The sequence below is a fragment of the Cupressus sempervirens genome, chromosome 3 (genome assembly GCF_028749045.1).
Source record: "Cupressus sempervirens isolate cs-2001-9-10 chromosome 3, ASM2874904v1, whole genome shotgun sequence".
Classification (NCBI taxonomy): Eukaryota; Viridiplantae; Streptophyta; class Pinopsida; order Cupressales; family Cupressaceae; genus Cupressus; species Cupressus sempervirens.
This window is the reverse complement of record NC_143120.1, coordinates 589,533,500-589,552,640: the sequence shown is the minus strand read 5'-3', so window position 1 is coordinate 589,552,640 and position 19,141 is coordinate 589,533,500. Positions and strand designations below refer to the sequence as shown.

Below are 19,141 nucleotides of genomic sequence, written 5' to 3'. Positions count from 1 at the left end.
CGTCTGCTCTTAGCCTGTTGTGCCAAAATTAAAATTTCTTGTGCGGTGTGTATTCCATCTTTTCCCTTTATCTTATTTCTATCTTTGTTAAGCTGATTTGGCATTAGTTTTCATTCCTTTTCCTTTGTTTCAAGTCCATCGGGCAATGGCGCCAAATATTTACCATACGGGGTAAACGGTTTAATGCATACAAACAATAGACAAGAATATGTAACAACAATACTCCTTTTATTATTTGCATATATGCCAAAGAGATTGCATAATGCTTACAATGATCTCGGATGGTGTACATATACTTTTTGAAGAACCTTCCCGAAGGGGTTTGTTAGCTATATAACAATAACCTTCTCGAAGGGCCCGTCGGCTACATAACAAGAACCTTCCCGAAGGGGCCCGTTGGCTGTTTTACAATGTTACCGACAGCATAAAACACTACAAAATTTATGTACTTTGAAAAGGAGGAGAAGGAGAAATGAGAAAAAAATAACGAAGATGAAAAGATAGGAAAAAAGAGAAAATGATGAAGAGCAATAAAAGTAGACATTATAATAGCAGAATTAATAATTATAGGATGTGAGATCTATAAACAATACAACGATTTTTTGGTGAATTCATGATTGAATGAATAAAAGAATGAGTGAATAAATAAAAGATTTTCATAATGTCCATGAAGCAAAGCAATGTATGGGATTCAAGCTAGCATACACCCCTAGAAAAGAGGCCTTAAATCTAAACCAATCGTAACCTCTTAATTAAGTCTTCTCTCTGATGTTGGATATTGATAACAAACCTCATGTTTATTCCTCAAATAAGTAATTTTAGTTGCCCTTTTCTAAGATTTCCACATACTTAGATCTGATGCCAGTGTAAGCCAGGCACTCCATGATAAAATGAAGCTCCGTATCAGCCACCTCCATGTCGTAGAATATACATGTCTTGTTTTCCCACTCTTCTTTTGTTACCAACCATCTACCCTTTTCACAACTAAATTGGTGAGAACTAGTTCTAAGTTGAGCTATGAGCATTTTTTTCTCTCCATATAATATTTGCCCCTATATATACTTTATCCTCATGATTCATTGTAGGGTTAAATTCTTTCATAATATTTCTTTTCCTGTCCATTGTGCTTTGACCATATGATACTTCATATTTTTTATTTAACGTATTTCTTCTTTGCTAACTGAACACTTTTGAATGTTAGCATCTCAGTTTTTTCATCCATTTGTTATTTTGCTTCATCCACATGATCTTTCTTCTATCCAATTTTTCCCCCTTGACTAACTTAGCCTAATGGTTACTTTCCATACTTTGAGTTTTCTTTAGGTAACTTAATAGCCAAATCATAGCGAAAGCCTTTAGGGGAAGGTGCTAGTTTCTGCCAGTATGATCTCATAAGGGACTGTTGTTTTAATTTGGAGACTGTTGATAGCGAGAATGTTTATGTATTCTTTCTACTTGTCTACATTTTTTATTTGACACACTGCTGCCCCAAATTTCACATCCATATAGGATCATTGGAGTGACTAACAAGCCAAACAACATTTTTTCTTCGCTTATTTTGTAAAGAGTACAACGTTTTTCTTTTTACTCTACACATTCCCAACTAAGTTTGTTTAGAAAATCAATCCCTAGATATTTGTACTTACCTGCTATCTCTAGAGGATTCCCTTCAAAATGGAATGTGCTTGGAGTCTTCTTGTTTCTTTTCAAAGAGAAGATCATCACCTTGGTTTTACTGGTGTTCACTTGCATTCCCACTTCATGACAAAAGGTTTCCAGTGCCCTCAAGTGCTCTCTCAACCCATTGGCAATTTTGCCTACTAAAATAAGATCATCCGCATAGAAAAGAAGTTTATCATACAACTAGCAAGTTGTACCCCTCTCTATTGGTCTGTTTTAACCATTCTTCCATCTTATTAGTATAAAACCCAAAAAAAGTTGGAGAGAGTGGCCAACCCTATTTGACCCCAAGGTTGTTGCCAAAGCTTTTTGACATCTCATTTATAGTTCTGTTTTTAGCCTTAATCTGCTAATTAAGTCTGTGTACTGCAACCCTATACTCCTTAGGAATTTCTAGTTCTTCCATTTTATCCCTCAGTTTGCCACGTGGCACCATGTCAAACGCCTTTTTAAAGTCCACAAAACAAGAAAAAGCTGCAATCCCTTGGCTGTTCCATTTTTTTTCAACCAAGAATCTGAGTGACCCCATGATCTATGGTGGAATATTTTGGTCTATAAACCAGCCCGTCATTTAGCCCTTTTGCCTTCTAGTTCTACCCATCTTTTGACTTTTCGCTCTACCATGGTGCTAAACAGCTTGCCAAGGAGGGGATTAACTATGATATTACAATAATTTGAAGGGTTATTTTTATCTCCTCTTGTGTGGAGGAATCACCATGTTAGTTGTCCAGTTTTTGTGAAAACCCTTCTCATTAACATTGTTGAAATTAAAATGGATATGAGGTGTGAAAATATCAATGCCCCATTTTAAATGTTCAGCTTGTAGCCCATAAATATCTTGGGCTTTCCCCCTTGCTAACTTTCTTATGTCTTGAATAATATTGTCCATGTTAAAAAGTTCAGATGTGGCCTTGATTATGGTGCTAGTCTGTTCCCCCTTCCACATTTGTATAGCATCTTGGCATACTCCAACCATTGAGAGACCATGATGTTATTTTCTATTTGCTTCTTTTTTTGCCACAATTCATCCCTGTTTTTTTTGAGATTATTTTTTACAAGGTTAATCAGCTCTAGCCTTCTCAAATCCACATACTTTTCTTTTTCTGCCTGACAAACTTTTCATACTTATGTTTTCTTTATTCATTTTCTCCCTTGTATTTCTTTTTGCTTGCTTGCAGTCATCATCAAACCAAGGGTTAGCTGGGAAATTGTTCTTAGCATTTTTTTGGGTCTTGACCTTTTACATTCTTCTAATGCCTTGAGGATTAGACAAACAAGATTATCTTTGTCAAGAAGGTGCTATTTCAAAATGTTAATATTACTTTCGTAGATATTTGACAACCATTTGAGGGCACTTTTGAATGATAACCGATTTTCTTTAGTCATTAGAATCTTACCAGGCAAAGGTTCTTTATTGCCTAGAGAAGGGATTTGAACACTTTTTGGCCCCTTCAAATGAGTGGCCAGTTTCAATAAAATTGGGTAGTGATTAGACCTTTGTCCAATTGGACATGCCCCTATCTCAAGTTCCATTATCCTCGAGGTGTAATCTTGAGTGAAATTGACATAGTCCATCACGCTTTGACTTTTGTAGGTTTTGCAAGTGATGTCTCGTGTTATTTTTTCATTGATTTGGGCTTTCCCATTTCCCATTTTCTCTTGCTGTTACTTTATCCCATTATTTCCTTCTTTCTTCCTATTGGGTTATGGTAAGATCTTCATCAAGATAAATGTGTGCGCCTTTAAGAAACCTCTTGTTTCTTAGAATTCTATTTTTTCTTCTATGCCACTCAAAGCAACCCTGACATGTCTCCCATAGTTTTCCTCGCAATCCTTTGTACTTGTTGAACTTTTCCATTCCAATCTAATTGATCTCCTCAAAAGTTTCTTATTGACTTTTTTGTGTTTCCCCGTTCTCTATATCTTTTAGCCCTTTAATGATGACATTTTCTATCTTCTCTTGTTTTTCCTTCTCTCTAATTTATCTCCTTAGTAGCTTTTCTATGATCTCACTTGGTGTGTTTTTTGGCCTCTACTTTGGTCTAGGACTTGACTTTTCTATTTGCTCTCTTAGGTGATTTTATTTTAGTTAGATGTTGGCCATTGTATATTGGATTTTTAAAATTTTTGGATCATTATTTCTGTCACTTTTACTTCCCCTTACCGTGAGCTTCTCTATTGTTTTCATCTCCTCTACCACCTTCCTTATGAAAGCCAACTCGTATTCACCTCTTTCTATGTTAAATTGCAATTTTTGTACTTGTTCTTTGAGCATATTATTCTCTTTTGTTAGTTTCTAGTTGTCTTCGATGATCTCTTTGAACTCAATATCTATCATGTGACTCCTTCCTTCTAAAATCAAAAGCCTCTCCTTCAGGAATATTGTTGTCTTGCATTTTGTCACCACAAAATCTAGGTAACAGTACAAAACTTTTTCAACTTAGTTTCACATTTATCTGAGAAGGTCATTATTTAACTGGCTAACATTGATCAACCAATCGACTTCAATTGATATAATGAACCCTTTTATTGAAGGATTTTGTCACTTCTTTTTAGTTTTTCTATTTGTCGAGCCTATACTTGATTTTTGAAGCCTTCAATGCCATTTTTTTCATTTTTGAGTGTGTGTTTGTTGGCTTTTGGTTCTTTGGTTTTGCTCAAGTCATTGCTTTCTATTCTCCCTTCGATTCGATTTATGTTAGGGCTTAATCGGAGTTGGCAATCAAAAGATACAACGATTTTAGTGCCCAAAAAGTGGACTTTCCAGGTGCAATTGCATGGAAAAAAAAAATCATGTTATATTTTAAAGTTGACATTCACTTTTTGAAAAATATAACATAAATTCACTTCATGTTATGTTTTTGAGTTACTTTATCAATTTAATTTTTCACTTAAAATAACTATATAACACTTTATGTTATTTTTTTTAAGTTCAGTTGCTTTTTAATTTTTCATTGACTATATTAACTATATAATTTGATTTAATTTTTGAGTTTTAATTCAAAATATCTCAGTAAATCTTACTTTTTGAATGATATTTGCACATTATATATTTATCTATGTAGTGTCAATACTATTTATGATCCATTCAAGTAATATTTGTTCAAAAATTAAATTGGTATGTGCTTAATTCATCTTAAGTTGTGCATAACATGTCTACAAACACATTTACATAAAAATATGTATTTGCATCCGAAAGGTACAATTTTGAATGAAAACACAATTTTAGAACACATAAAAATGTCATTACATGTGTTTTGAAATATGCAGTGACTCCCAAAAGGTGAGACATGCATATTTGAGTGTTTTCAAAATAAGCAATGACCCCCAAAAGGTGTGTTTTGCACTAAGGGTCATTTGTGAGCAAATTTTAAAACATGCATATGCATCCAAAAAGAGCAATTTTGCTTATGGACTCCATTACATGTGTTTTTAGAACATGCATTTGCTTCCAAAAGGTGCGATTTGAATAAGTAGTCTCTTTTGGTGTTTTTAAAACATGCAATCTCTTCTAAAAGGTGTGATTTGCCTTTAATACATGCATATACCCGCATGGAACCTGACATTGAAAATTCAAGGGCATTAAACTTGATGTTTTCTTCCTCCAAGAACACGTTTTTCATCAACAATGTTTAGATCTGCCCATATAATGGCTTGAAATCCATCACTAGGGGGGCATTTTTGAGTTTGAATGCATATACATGTATTTGGGGGTCATGATTTTGCATATTCAAGATAAAAATGACTCATATTTTTGCATTTTTAAGTCATGTTTTTGTTAAGAACGCCCATATTTGGGGCAATTTTAATCACTTTTTGGCTCAAATAAAGTTGTTCTGAGGTTTTGATTCATATATTTGCTATTGAAGAACACGTTTTTGCCTTTAGATGTCAAAAATGCTTCATTTCATGCCTTTTATGAATCACTATTTTGCTAAAAACGCCCAGAAATTTGGGTTTTTCATTCACTTATTTGCATTTTGGATCCAAGTTTTTGCATTTGGGTCCTTATATATGCATTTGGTAAAGTTGTTTTGCATTCACAAGTAAAAAGCGATCAATTTATATGCATTTGGGAGCCACGTTTTTGCAAAAATGACCCAGATTTTTGCATGAAAAGGACACTTTTTTTTTTCAAAAAACTAAAAAAATGACATTTCCAGCCCATGCATGTGGATCAATAGGGGTTGTTTTTGAGTTTTAATGCAGGCTATTGTCTTTGTCGACCACACTTAAGTTTTAATGCAGGCTATTGTCTTTGTCGACCACACTTTTGACATTCTCATATCAAATTCGACCCTTCATTGCTCATTAATATTTGTTGAATGCAAGTATGGAAGAAGTCAAATTATTGTTTAAGAATCCGGATTGGAGGAGAATTGGTCTTCAAAGTTTATGATTCTTGTTATTTTGGCTCTTTGATCTCCAAGTAAGTGAACATTTTCAAATTTGCTCATCAATTCATGCTTATCTTTCTATTTTCATGCATATTTTAGCTAGATGTTGTACACTTGTTGATATAGATGCCAAGAAAAGTGCATTTTTTCTTTAAAAATGTTGAAAGTTCTCATTTTCATACTTTTGGTTTTTGCCCAAATTCCAAATTCGAAATTGCACTTAAATGCAACTTGCTTGTTAACAAGTTTGAATCTAAGACCAAAAGCACATGTTTCTTTTGTACTTGTTTTTCGTTGTTTGCTTGGTTGCTTTTCTCGTTTTTCTTCTTTTGAAAAAAATTACAAGTTCTTTCCAAAGAACTTGAGCATGTTTCACTTCACTCCACCTTCCACCTCTCCGTGTGAGTGCATCGTTTCATTCTATATTTGCCATTACATGCCAAGGCACATTCTATACATTCCTTTCATAGGCAATTACACTTGAAGAGCAATTACATAAAATTCCATTTTCCATGTCATGACACACTGCATCTCATTCTCCCCATGCGATTACATATAATCTCACCCTTCATCCACATTCGCATGCAATTTCATCGTTTGTTCCCATTTACATGCATTTCCATCTTCCGAACCTAAATGCATGTTCATTTACATGTGATCCACTTTACGTGTAATGGCATCTAGAGAACCCGTTTTTGACTAAAGGTCACACTTTTAAAGTCAAAAGTTATTACTTGCACACATTCATATGCATCCCAACTTGTATTCTTGGCCATACCCACAAAAGCTTATCATTATCCACATGCAATCCATCTTTCCAAGTCTGACTTTAGCTCTTTCCATCAAAATACATATGCTTTCTGGTTCATTTCCAGCCATCATATGTGTTTTATAAGGTCCCGTTTGGTTGCAACATAGGAATGGAGAATGGGAATGCAATATTGGGAATAGGAATGGCTATTCCAATAACATCTATTTTTTGGAATGGGTATTAGCTCATTTTAGAGGCAAAATGAGAATATGTATTCCTATTCCCTATTCCGATTGACGAACCAAGCAAAAAATAGAAAATGTATTTCAAAATTTCTACTCCTATTCCAACAACCAAATAGGCCCTAAGTGTCTAATCCATACTTTGAATACCCAACCCTCATGGATTTTTCATTGTAACTCAAATCCCAAAAGCTCTCAAGGATTCAATCTCATTGGAAGATGTTCTCATCTTCATGTTGCAGCAAGTCAAGATATGCTAGAATTTCTATAAAGAATGAAGACATCTAGGAAAGAAGGCATGCTTCAAATCAAAGAAGCAGTAATTCATTTGGTCTCCATTTTTCCAATGATTGTCTGAGAACCGGAGTTTGTGATTGAATGCACCAAGCACTTTGCTTCAAAAACAAAAAAAAAGGTTAAAGTTGTTGGTGGAAAGTTGTTCTGAGTTTACATCTGGACACCATCTTGATGGTTTTCAAAGTGTCGAAGACTCCAGAATCTACAAAGGAGAATTGATGTCAACTTGAATGAGAAAAAGCTTGATCATAGCAAGATTTCAAATAATAATAGACAATTAATCGAAGAGAGTTAGAGGCTATCAAAAGACGTAAAACCATGATTATCAAGGTAAATGCAGTGGCGCGAAATATAGGAACTCTCAATCCTGTTATCATGTGGGATTGCATCGCCAAGTACAAGGCCCTTCAGAACAATCCCTAGGACTATTTCAATTCTCATGCATCTTTCTTCTTCTTCTTTTTTCATGTTTGTAGTTGGAGAGGATGTACTACATGAAAATGTGTAATGACATGTAATCTAATAATTTATCTTGTTAGTTAGACCAGGTCAAAGTTGGTTGAGTTGTTCGCACTTTTTCCTCCATCTTTTTTTCAACTCCTTTGCCTATATAAGGGGTGCCCCCCTCATTGTAAAAATCATCTTTTATTGCATGCAAGAGAGCTCTGGAGAAATTGTGCAAGCATAACTTTGATTGTGTAGCGACATTTGAAAGAAAAGTGAATACAAAGAATCAACTGAGATTGAATTTTGATTGAGTAAAATTGTTCCTTGTGCGAGCTAGAAGCCTTGACTATGATTTGCATTTATTTTCTTTGATTCACGTGTTGTTTTGCATACTTGATAATTGAATATAAAAGGAATTAAGAAGTAATCGAAGCCGAAACTTTGATTGGGAGTGGTTGTAGAGACATATAGACTAAATGTTTACTGTACTGGGTAAATGAATTAATGCATAGAGACAATAGACGAGAACAACAAAACTTCTTCTATTCACATATGCCCAAGATATCACATTATGCTTGAATGATGATTACAATGCTTCTCGAAGGGGGTATTTATACTTATTGAAGGGCCTTTCGGAAGGTTCCTGAAGGAACCCGTCAGGCACAAGTCGGCTACATAACAAATAATGCATACTAATCTACCCGTTGGCTCATTTACAATTATTTATCGACTACATCATCCCCCCCAAAAAGAACAGTCGTCTCCGGACGACAATACAACAAAATTTGACCACAAACCAGAATCAAGATACTAGGCAGGGGGCCAGGTCCGTGCTCTTAGATCACTTAGCTTAGCTCAAAGCTTGTAGACTTGCTCCTTCCGAACCTTCAACTCAGCCTTTGCTTCCATCTGAAGCTCCAGCGTAGATTGCATCATCGCTCCAACTTCTCCCATTTCTTTCTCCTTTTCTACATCCGCCTGCACCTTCTCTGCTACCAACTGCTCCTTTTCTGCTGCCAACTGCCTTTGTCTGACTAAGAGGGCTTCCCTCTCAGATTCCCAGGCTACCCTCTCAGATTCCCAGGCTGCCCTCTTTGAAGCCAACCTGGTAGTTGACTCCTCTCGAGCTCTCTCAGCTGCACCTTGATTCGCTTGACCCTTTCGAAGAGTGTAGTACGCCTCCTTGTGCAACTTGACTATCCTCTGGAGCAGAACCTCAACCTGGTTGTCCACACCAAAATCTGCTGTGGCGGCCCAGTCCTGACGCATCTTATCAGTCCCTACACCCGGCCAACCCTGCTCCTCAAAATAGACCGTCAAAACAGCTGGGCATCCGAGTCGCATAAACAAGATGATTCCCTCCAACTCCTTCACAACCGAATCCAATGCCTGAGTCTCCGTCGACTCCAACACCTGACAAGCCCGTGATGCTAGAGCTGCAAAATTGGCAAGAAATGCCTCCTTCATTCTTGTCTCCCGTGCTAATGAATGTCCATGCATACCCATAGCCATCTCCACAGTGTCGGCCATACGCTCCACAGTATTGTGCGACGGTCCCATGTCTAGAATTGGCTTTGCGACCTGTGGCTAAGTGTCTACCTTGGGAATATCATCTTGCACAGGAGCCTGCACATAAGCCATTCGGGGAGCTGGAGCACGGCGGAACCGGGTGCTTAAAAAAGTATTGACCTCCCGAATGCGACTCTCCCTATCACGCTCAAGTGATGCCAAAAGTGCTGCATCCACCATCACCACTGCATCAGATTCTACGACATCCAAGTGTACACGCGAAGTACTCTGTCTCTTTGCCAACTCCAGTGCTAGCTGTCTCCTCTCCTCCGTTTGGTACGCTCTCTACTGAAGGTTCCTAAACTCCTCCTGCTGGCTGTGCCACGGTGACCTCCACTGCTAGCTGTGCTATGGCAACTCCTGTTGCGGGCTGTGCTATGGCAGGTGCCACAGTTGTTGCAATTGGAAGTGCTTTAGCAGGGGCTGAAAAAGTCTCTCGGCAGACGGGTGTTGTTGGCCGTGCAAACCCAACTCCCGACCAGAAAGGAGAAGGCCTTACCCTGTGTTGCCATGGTGCTGCTACTAAAACTGCCTGCTAGGGTGCCCCAGTCATCAGTATTGGCCCCCTTGTCTATCCAAACCCTGGAATGGGAGCCATGTGCAAACCTGCTGGCACCAAACAAGGAGTAGCGGGTAGTGTAGTGCGCAGAAACAGCAAGGCGGTAGTTGTGACAACTTGAACCTCCTCATCATCTTCTTCTCCTTCTTCGTCCCCTACATTGTTCTCCTTAGAAGATGTCTCTTGCCGGCTGCTGTTCGTATCACCTCCCATGTCCATCCGAGATCTCTTCTATCCTACAGAACCCTTCTGCGTAGTGGCTGTATCCAAGTGCTTCCACCGCATGATAGGAGGTTCCTCGAGAGCAAGTGGTCCAGGTTTTGCCTCTAACTCGTCCTCTGGGATCATTCGTGCTGCTGCATTGAGAAAGAGACCAATGGCGTAGTGTGGCATATAGAAGGTCTTATGTTGAAGAGTCATGAACTCATGCATATGCTGAGCTAGCATAGATGCCCAATCATACACTTTTACGGTCATTATTCCATTCATCATAGACACCTGTGAAAATGAGATATCGGATGCCCTAGATGATCCCATGAGCCTGCTCTTGGCCAAGTCCATGCATTGCCATGGTCCTTCCTGAAGGTCGGTTTTCTTTAAACGCCTTCCCTTCGATGTCTCAGCCAATGCCACCTACTCTGCTTCAGTCATATCTCCACATACCAGTCTAATAAAAAATAGCTTTATCTCCGTAGAAATTTTGTTAGGTTGAACCTTTTTGCCCTGCGGCCCTGGAATGCCAAAGACTCATGTGAAATCAGCTGCCTTGAATGAGACCACCAAGTCCCTGTCCAAATACTCAAATGTGCTCCTCCGAGAAGCTCTGCCATAGGTCTCAATCATAGTGCGCAGGAACCCTTCATAATCTCGAATGCAAAAAATAGGCATCTGAATAGCCCATTCCACTTGTGCTCTTCTGATGTTGGCTTTTATTGGATGCATATCAGGGGTTTCTTGCCACCATCTTCTACAGTCCATTCCACTCAACCACTCGAATTGTATAGTTTGTGGTGTGATTTCAGCTATTGCAAGTGTCGGGGTCTTACGCTTCTGCTTGCTGCTGGTGCCTTCATTCTGATTTCCTGCACTAGACATGTTCTTGCCCTCCCGAACTTCAGACTGTTCCAGTTGCTTTTTCCACTTTCGTTTGACTGCAAACTCCATATATGATTAGGTCAGTTATTCTTTTTTTTTTTTTTCAACAATTCTTTGCTTCTTGCAAGTGTACGGATCCGTATGGCAAATGTCCAGCAAGAATTATTCTCTTACGTACAGTAGTTGAATCTTTACGCACCAATAATCAAACTTAAACTTCAATCAACGGATTAACCTTCAATTAAATCACCTTCCAAATTCCGTACGGTGAAACCCTCAAATGCAGCTTGAAATCCGTACGGCAATGGATAGTGATTCACTGTTCAAGACACTCTCAGCAACCTGATAACCAATGGAAATCGTACAGCCTCAATATCCCCTTGATGCATCTAATGAAGACCTTAAAATCCGTACACCATGCATTTTCTGGAAAAGCCGTATGCAAGTTACAGACAGTCTTCTCAAATTTGTATGCCAATTTTAAAATCCGTATGTGCAGATGAATCTTATAAATCCGTACAGTGAATTAGAATCATAAGAATCCGTATGGTGAACTTGACCCTTCATACACTTATGGAATCCGTAGAGTATCACAATCTAGACCAATGGATTCTGTACGGTAATCTCCAAATTTAATGGCTTACAAAATCCGTACGGTGCAATTTCTCAGAATCAATGTCTTAAAAATCCGTACGTTGCCTTCAATCCACACAGTGCATCCCGCTTTGTAATTTTTGTACGTTAGTTTTGCACTTGAAGTTGAAACCCGTACGGTTAATTGTAACCCAAATGGCCTCCAAAATCGGTACGCTGTACTGTAATCAGATTTTATAACGTGTGGTGACTTCAAAAAAACCGTACGGTGACATCCATCAAAAAGCTGTACGGTGTCTGCCTAAAAACCGTATGTTAATTTTGTGACTTTTTTCTTTCTTTTTTTTTTCAATTTTTTTTTGTTTTTATTTTTATTTTTTTATTTTCAATAGCAGACTTAATTGTCACCCTGAGCTTTGCCATTCTGCAACGACAAAGGAGTTGTTCGAACTTCATTCTGCAACGAGGGAGTCTTTCGGCCATGGTATATCTTCAACTTTGAGCCATTCACCGCGTGAGGCACTTCTTGTCCATCTAGAGTCCACAGTTTTATTGCTCCATTACCCCCTACCTCCCGAATCTGGTATGGCTCGACCCATCTGACTTTGAATTTGCCTGGTTTAACTTCGTTCCTTCCGTCATACTTCAACACCCACTGACCTGGTTGGAACCTGTTCGGTTTGAGGTGTTTATCGTGCCACGCCTTACGCCTGTTCTGTGTTAACTTTGTTGCCCACTGCACCAACAATCGTTTCTCCTCGAGCTTGTTCAATTTATATAATTGCTCCCTTAGGCTTTCCATATCGCCCAACTTGTTTTCCAATGCTATCCTTAAGCTCGGAATCATGAATTTCGTTGGTACTACTACCTCCTGGCCGAACATCAATTGAAATAGTGTGTGCCTTGTCGTCACCTTGTACGTCGTACAGTAAGCCCAAGGAGTAGAGGGTAATTTTTCTTTCCAATCCTCCCCTTCTACAACACAAGATTTGTACATAATGGACACTAGGATTTTGTTGGTAGCCTCGGCCTGTCCGTTCGCTCTTGGGTAGTACAGGCTTGATAATGAATGATAAATCTTGAACTTTGTGGTGAGGAGTCAGATAACATGGTTTACAAAATGTCCACCTCTATTACTTGTTAACTACAACGGAATACCGTACTTAGTAATAATTTGCTCGTCAATAAATTTTTTTGTGCTTACTGCCAAGTTATCTGGTAATGCACGTGCCTCCACCCATTTGGTCAGGTACTCTGTCGCTACGATAATGTATCGGCACCTCCTGATTTTGCTCACCTTTAGAGGTTTAAAGAAATCTAGCCCCCATCTTTCAAAAAGTTCCTGAGCATGGGACGAGTACAATGGCATGAAATCTCTCTTGAGTGGCTTCTCGGCCTGTGGGCACATGTCACACTCGACGACCCATTTCCGTGCATCATTGTACACTGTTGGCCACCACAGTCCTACTACCAATATCTTCCGTGCTGTGGTATTAGGTCCCATGTGTCCTCCTTAACCCTCATGTGCTTCCTTTAGTACCCGTGGTATTTCTTCCTCTAACACACACCGTCGTAGAATGTGATCCGACCCCATTTTGTAGAGTAATCTGTTGATCAACTGGAAGGTACGGCTCTTGATTATCAACTTACGCCTTTCATTTGGTTGCATTTCGCTTAGGAATTGGCTTGCGAAAGGTACTCTCCGATGCTTCTGTACCATTCTGGCAGTATTGCGATTTGAAACAACTGCGCATCAGGAAAGTCGTGATTCACTCCATCAGCCAGTTCCCCTGTTCTGATTCTCGACAGGTCGTCTGCTTTGACATGTTTCTTCCCTGGCCAGACCATAATCTTGAAGGTAAACTCCTGCAATAGAAGTAACCAGCGACTGATTCTTCCTTGGATAACCAGTTTATTGATCATATACAACAGAGCCTAATGGTCGACATAGAACACGAATGGAGTAGCCAGCAAGTAATGATAGAATTTCTGGATGGTGTAGACCATGCCCAACGCTTCCCGTTCGGTTGTACTATAATTCTGTTCAACTTTTGATAGTGTTCAACTTTTGATAGTAGGCGACTGGCTAAGTAGATCGGGTGATCCAACCCATGGCTTCCTGTTTGCGTGAGAGTTGCTTCGATCGCATAGTTTGATGTGTTGATATGAACATGAAACTCCTTATTCCAATCCAGATATGCCAAGATGGGTGCTGTAGCCAATCATACCTTCAATGCTTCAAATACCTCATCATGTTCCTTCTCCCATCTAAATGATTCTCCCATGCAGGTTAACCTACCCAGTGGATATGACACCTTGGCAAAATTTTTGATAAACCTTCTGTAATAGCCTATATACCTGAGGAAAGATTTTAGCCTATATCCATTACATTGAGGTTATGTCCGATGATGAGGACGAACAAGAAGAAATGCCGGCTGAAGATAACCAACCCCACAATGACACCAACATTAGTTTGAACTGTATAGAGAGAATTGTCGCTTTGGTACAATGCGGAGGAACCATTGCTTGGGCTGGTAGCCCGATGTGCACATTCTTTCGGGTAAGGGGTACCCTTCAAGGACAAAGAGTTACGATGATGTTGGATAGCGGAGCTACTCTAAATTTCATAAACTCATCCTTGGTAAAACGAAGAACTCTACCTACAGAGGCGCACGCAGGCTTTCAGGTCACGGTTGTTGGAGGGATTTTTTGCCCTGCACGCACCTTGTTCCTTAACTGAGTATCACAATGGCGAATCACGCGGTGACTAAGGACTTCATAGTGGACTTGGCCGACATGGAAGTTATTCTTGGCATACGGTGGATGGATACCCTTGAATACACTCAGAGTTTCAAGTGGATGGACTTCATTTTTGTGGTTGACGGAAAGAGGGTTGTCCTCTGAGGAATGGCAAATGAAGATCCGAAGGAAGTTTCTGTGCATTGGATGGAGGCACTCTTTCGACACGATGACATTGCGTGGGCTGCACATTGACTTATCTCGATGGAACCAATAAAGGGGCATCGAACACCTCCACAGGATGATGAACTTCAGGATATTTTAAGTAGACATGATAAAGTTTTCATAGATATTCCTCCTAGCATACCTCCTCATCGAGGGTTCGAACACACTATTGGGTTGGAATCAGGGATAAAGCCGGTCATAATCACACCGTAGCGCCATCCCGAGAAATTCAAAGATGAGACCGAAAGGATGATTCAAGAATTGCTAGAGAAAGAATGGATCCATCCCAGTTCTAGCCTATTCGCGTCATTTGTGGTCTTGGTCAAAAAGTTGGGACAATGCGCATGTGTGTGGACTATTGCGCGTTGAACAAAAAAACAATAAAGAACAAATATCCCATCCCAAGGATAGATGAGCTATTGGATGAACTGCATGGTGCGGTTTATTTTTCAAAAATAGATCTCCGTTCTAGATACCATCAGATCCGCATGAGGAAAGAAGATGTGGAGAAAACGACTTTCCATTATCACTACGGACATTATGAGTTTTTGGTCATGCTGTTCGGATTGACCAATGCCCCTATTACATTTCAATCATGCATGAACCGCATCTTCAATAAGCAATTCCGTAAGTATTTATTGGTATTCTTTGATTATTTTCTTATTTATAGCAAGAGATGGGAGGAGCACTTGAAGCATCTAAATAAAGTACTAAGTATCATGGAAGAACAGTCCTTGTTTGCCAAGCAGTCCAAATGTGAATTTGGTATGATAGAGATATTATACTTGGGGCATGTTGTCAATAAATACGGAGTTCAAGTACATTAGGAGGAGATTCAGGCTATCCTCGACTGGCCACCCCCAAAATCACTCATGGATTTTCGAGGATTCTTCGGACTGTGTAGTTACTACAGGAGGTTTGTTAAAATATTCTCTCAGCTCAGTGCACTTTTTAACAGATCTAACGAAGAAGGGATCATTCCAGTGGAATAAAAAGGCACAACTCACCTTTGATAAGCTGAAAGAGCTCATGAGCACTTTTCCTGTGTTGGCACTACTTGACTTCACTCGATTGTTCATTTTGGAGTGCGACGCATCTAGGGAAGGCATTGGAGCAGTACTGATGCAAGGTAGACACCCCATCGCTTATGAGAGCAGGAAGCTTACACTAGCAGAATGCCTATATTCCATCTATGAGAAAGAAATGTTGGCCATCGTACATGCACTAACCAAGTTCTGACAGTATTTGGTAGGTGCCAAGTTTTTCGTCCGTACAGATCACAACAGTCTGAGATATTTTCTGGAGCAACGGGACTTGAAGGAATGATAACAAAAATGGGTAAGCAAAGTTCAAGCTATGATATTCTGAGAGGCCAATACTCTTGATATCAGCTATGATATCAAACCTTATTTTGAGTTCTTAGTAAATATCATTGATATTCTGGGAGGCCAATACTCTTGATATTAGATGTGATATCAAACATTTGAGTGATTGGTGAATATCATGTATTCTTGGTGACCAATACTCATGATATCAAATGTGATATCAAAATGGTGGATATCTTCTGTTCAAAGATATTCTTAAAATTTGTCATTCCTAATATTACTAGTGTTGTAATTTTTGTCTTGTGTTTATCCTCCCTAGCTAAGAGGGGGTGTTAATGTTTGATAGCTTTAGTTGGATAAACTTTGAGACTAAAATGAAGTTACATATATGTGATGTGTAAGTAGTTAATTTAATAATCAATTGTATATATGATATATTATATACATAATTATGTTGTTACCATTTTAATGAATAGACATGTTCCATGGAGTGACACGTCTCCTCTTGATTTATTATCAATATAAATAAGAGATTGTTGCAAAGTGAAAACATATACAAATATGATAGTCTTAGTACATTTGCAGAAATCCAAGAAATTCAACATTAGTATTCAAAATTGAATTTTTGTTCTTTATTTTTCAAACTGAAATCTTTCCATATATATATATATATAGACACACAAACACACTTGATGAAATTGTATTGATATTGAAAAAGCAAGGGAGAAAAAATAGGTGCCACATATCTATGTCTGTTGGCTCTTTGTGTACTACAAAGCCACCTAACAATGCTTAGATTGAAATTGGTGAGTTGTGGAAACTCTTTATCATTTTTAAAATAGAAGAACAATCTTTTGTTCGATACTCACTATATTCATAGGTGGTTGGTAGACTAGAAAGCTGTAATCCACTACTCAATGTGTACTTTTGTAGGAGACAAGCAAAAACGTCCACTACAATACTCTAGTTGTGACATTGTTTTCTTTACTTTCTAGTGACCATGAGTAGTGCTGTATCACTACTGTCATTGTAAAGTTGAGCACGAGTGTTGAATGTTCATCTCATAAAATGCTTCATTGAATGAATGAATGAACTTTAATGCCATCCATGAGACCATGTAGTCTAAGGGACAAGAGAACACATTTTTCAAATCTTCTTCTCTTCAATACAAATTCATAAAATTATATTGTAGTCTACAACAAAATATGACTATCCATTGTTGTTTGCATTCAAATTCTCAAGTGTGCAAGGCAAATTCATTTCATCTTCCCAAGGCTAGTAACTGCTTTGATCTCATATTGAATGGTCAGCAAATTGCATATACAGATTACACCCTTATTGCATAAGAAAAACCACAAAAAGCTATGTAATATGATATAATTGATTCTGAATTTCTATATTTTAATTTTACTTTACATTACTATGCCTTATATAGCCTTTGTTTTCCCATACTAACTACTCAAGCTCTTTACACATTCCCAAAATTAATATTTCAACTGATTTATATATTTTTGATTGGTGAGGAGGGATTTTTAGCTTGGCTTGACTGTGGCGGATCCACAAAAAGGGAACCTCATACCTAGCATGAATGTGCAATATCGATGTAGTCTAGACCCACAAGCATAGTAGGCCAATACGGGCACAAAAGTTGCGAGAGCGTTAGCCCAGTAAGGGTTCAGATGATAGTATGGACTATGGAGTACTAAGTCGCATGGCATGAACACTGATAACATCAGCTTTAAGGGTCAACTCTGCGAGGACATTGGATTAGAAAGGAATCTTGCAATCACAATAATCCGTGGGTTTGAACCGTGGTGGTCACATTGAGAATTTCACACTTTTAACTATTGCTCCATGAATGAAAATATTCCAACTATTGTGTTATTTGACTGGTGAATTATGAGTATTTTTATTAATAGTAATTAAGATATAGAAAAGTTGCCACTTCTCTTGGCAGGTACAATCCAAAGTGAGCCATGTCTTGGTATGATCCATACCCCATATTCATACATCTGCAACTGTTATATTTATGCAACTGGAAAACTAAAAGTTTTAAGCCAAAATGGCACTGTTGTGCCCTAGACCAAGTGTGAGATAGATACGATTGACAACCTTGTACAAAAGCCCCTTTTCCTTAACAAATTTGGGAATAAACACTGTAAACAGTAATATAAATGACAAAAACAATATCCCACAGCTACGGGTAGGTCAACCTACCCATTTCATGGTCATTTCTTCCTCGATTTCATTGGGGATGATCAAACCACCACGGGTGTCCATTTTGTTCTTTTTTGCCCTCTTCAACTACCGCTCTGGTCCTGCACTGCCTTCCTCTAGTCTTAGTTTTGCCAGTTACTTCCTTGCAGTAGATTTCATCTTGTGCTCAGGCTTGACCTCCAATCTTTCATTCTCCTCCTCAACCTCCTGCAAATACATCAGTAACTCATGCCAACCTTACCTTGCTTCTTCAATTTGCAATTCTTTTGGCATTGAGGAGCTCCAAAAGTGAAAAGTTGGAAGTCCCAGCTTGCCCTTTCAGCCAACATCCATGGGCCATCCCCTGTTTGCAGCCCCACCCCTGGCGTCGCCTTTCTTTTTATTAAAGCTAACATATTGGCTGCTTTCTTACCCAACCTATATACTATAGATGTAATACTAGTTCCAATATAAAGGTACGTTGGAACTAGATATTAGAAAACATCCATTACATTAAATATAAACATTTGTTCATCAAACTTTATATCCTTTTTTGGCTATATAATGTCACTCAAAATCACTAGTTGCATCAATTTAGCAGCAAACTTACACAGAAATGAATGGTGTTGTCCTATGAAGAATAGAAAAATCTATGTTGAGCACTTTCATGAGTGATTTAACTATGTGTTAAAATTTATAATTGCCACTAGATGGATGTTTTACTCTTTGTCAAGCATTACTTTTTACTACTATTAATCCATTTTCTATTTGTTTTGCATAAATAAGTGGATGGTAAGGCGTTGGATCTCTTATTTAGGGCAAGAAGCAACGATTAATTTGATGGAATGGAATAATAATCCACCTTGCTTCGGTCTTAGGTATTATAACTTGTGATATATACTTCTCATTTATGTTTATTGAAAAAAATGTTGATTACTCTCTTGTTTGGAATGGGCAGAGCTAATAACAACAAAGGAATCTCAAGAGACGATCTAGTAGTCTTATTAAACAAGCTAGAGGTATCC

General features: G+C 38.4%; 1 protein-coding gene across 1 annotated transcript in view; it reads left to right on the top strand.

Moving 5' to 3' along the window:
- LOC149568044 (NOL1/NOP2/sun family protein / antitermination NusB domain-containing protein) overlaps window positions 1–19,141 on the top strand; it is a 242,001-nt gene that overhangs the window by 84,479 nt on the left and 138,381 nt on the right. The window contains exons 7-8 of the mRNA XM_089821052.1: window positions 18,903–18,994; window positions 19,075–19,135. Coding sequence (XP_089677178.1) covers window positions 18,903–18,994; window positions 19,075–19,135 — 153 coding nt within the window. The remainder of the gene's footprint in view (window positions 1–18,902; window positions 18,995–19,074; window positions 19,136–19,141) is intronic.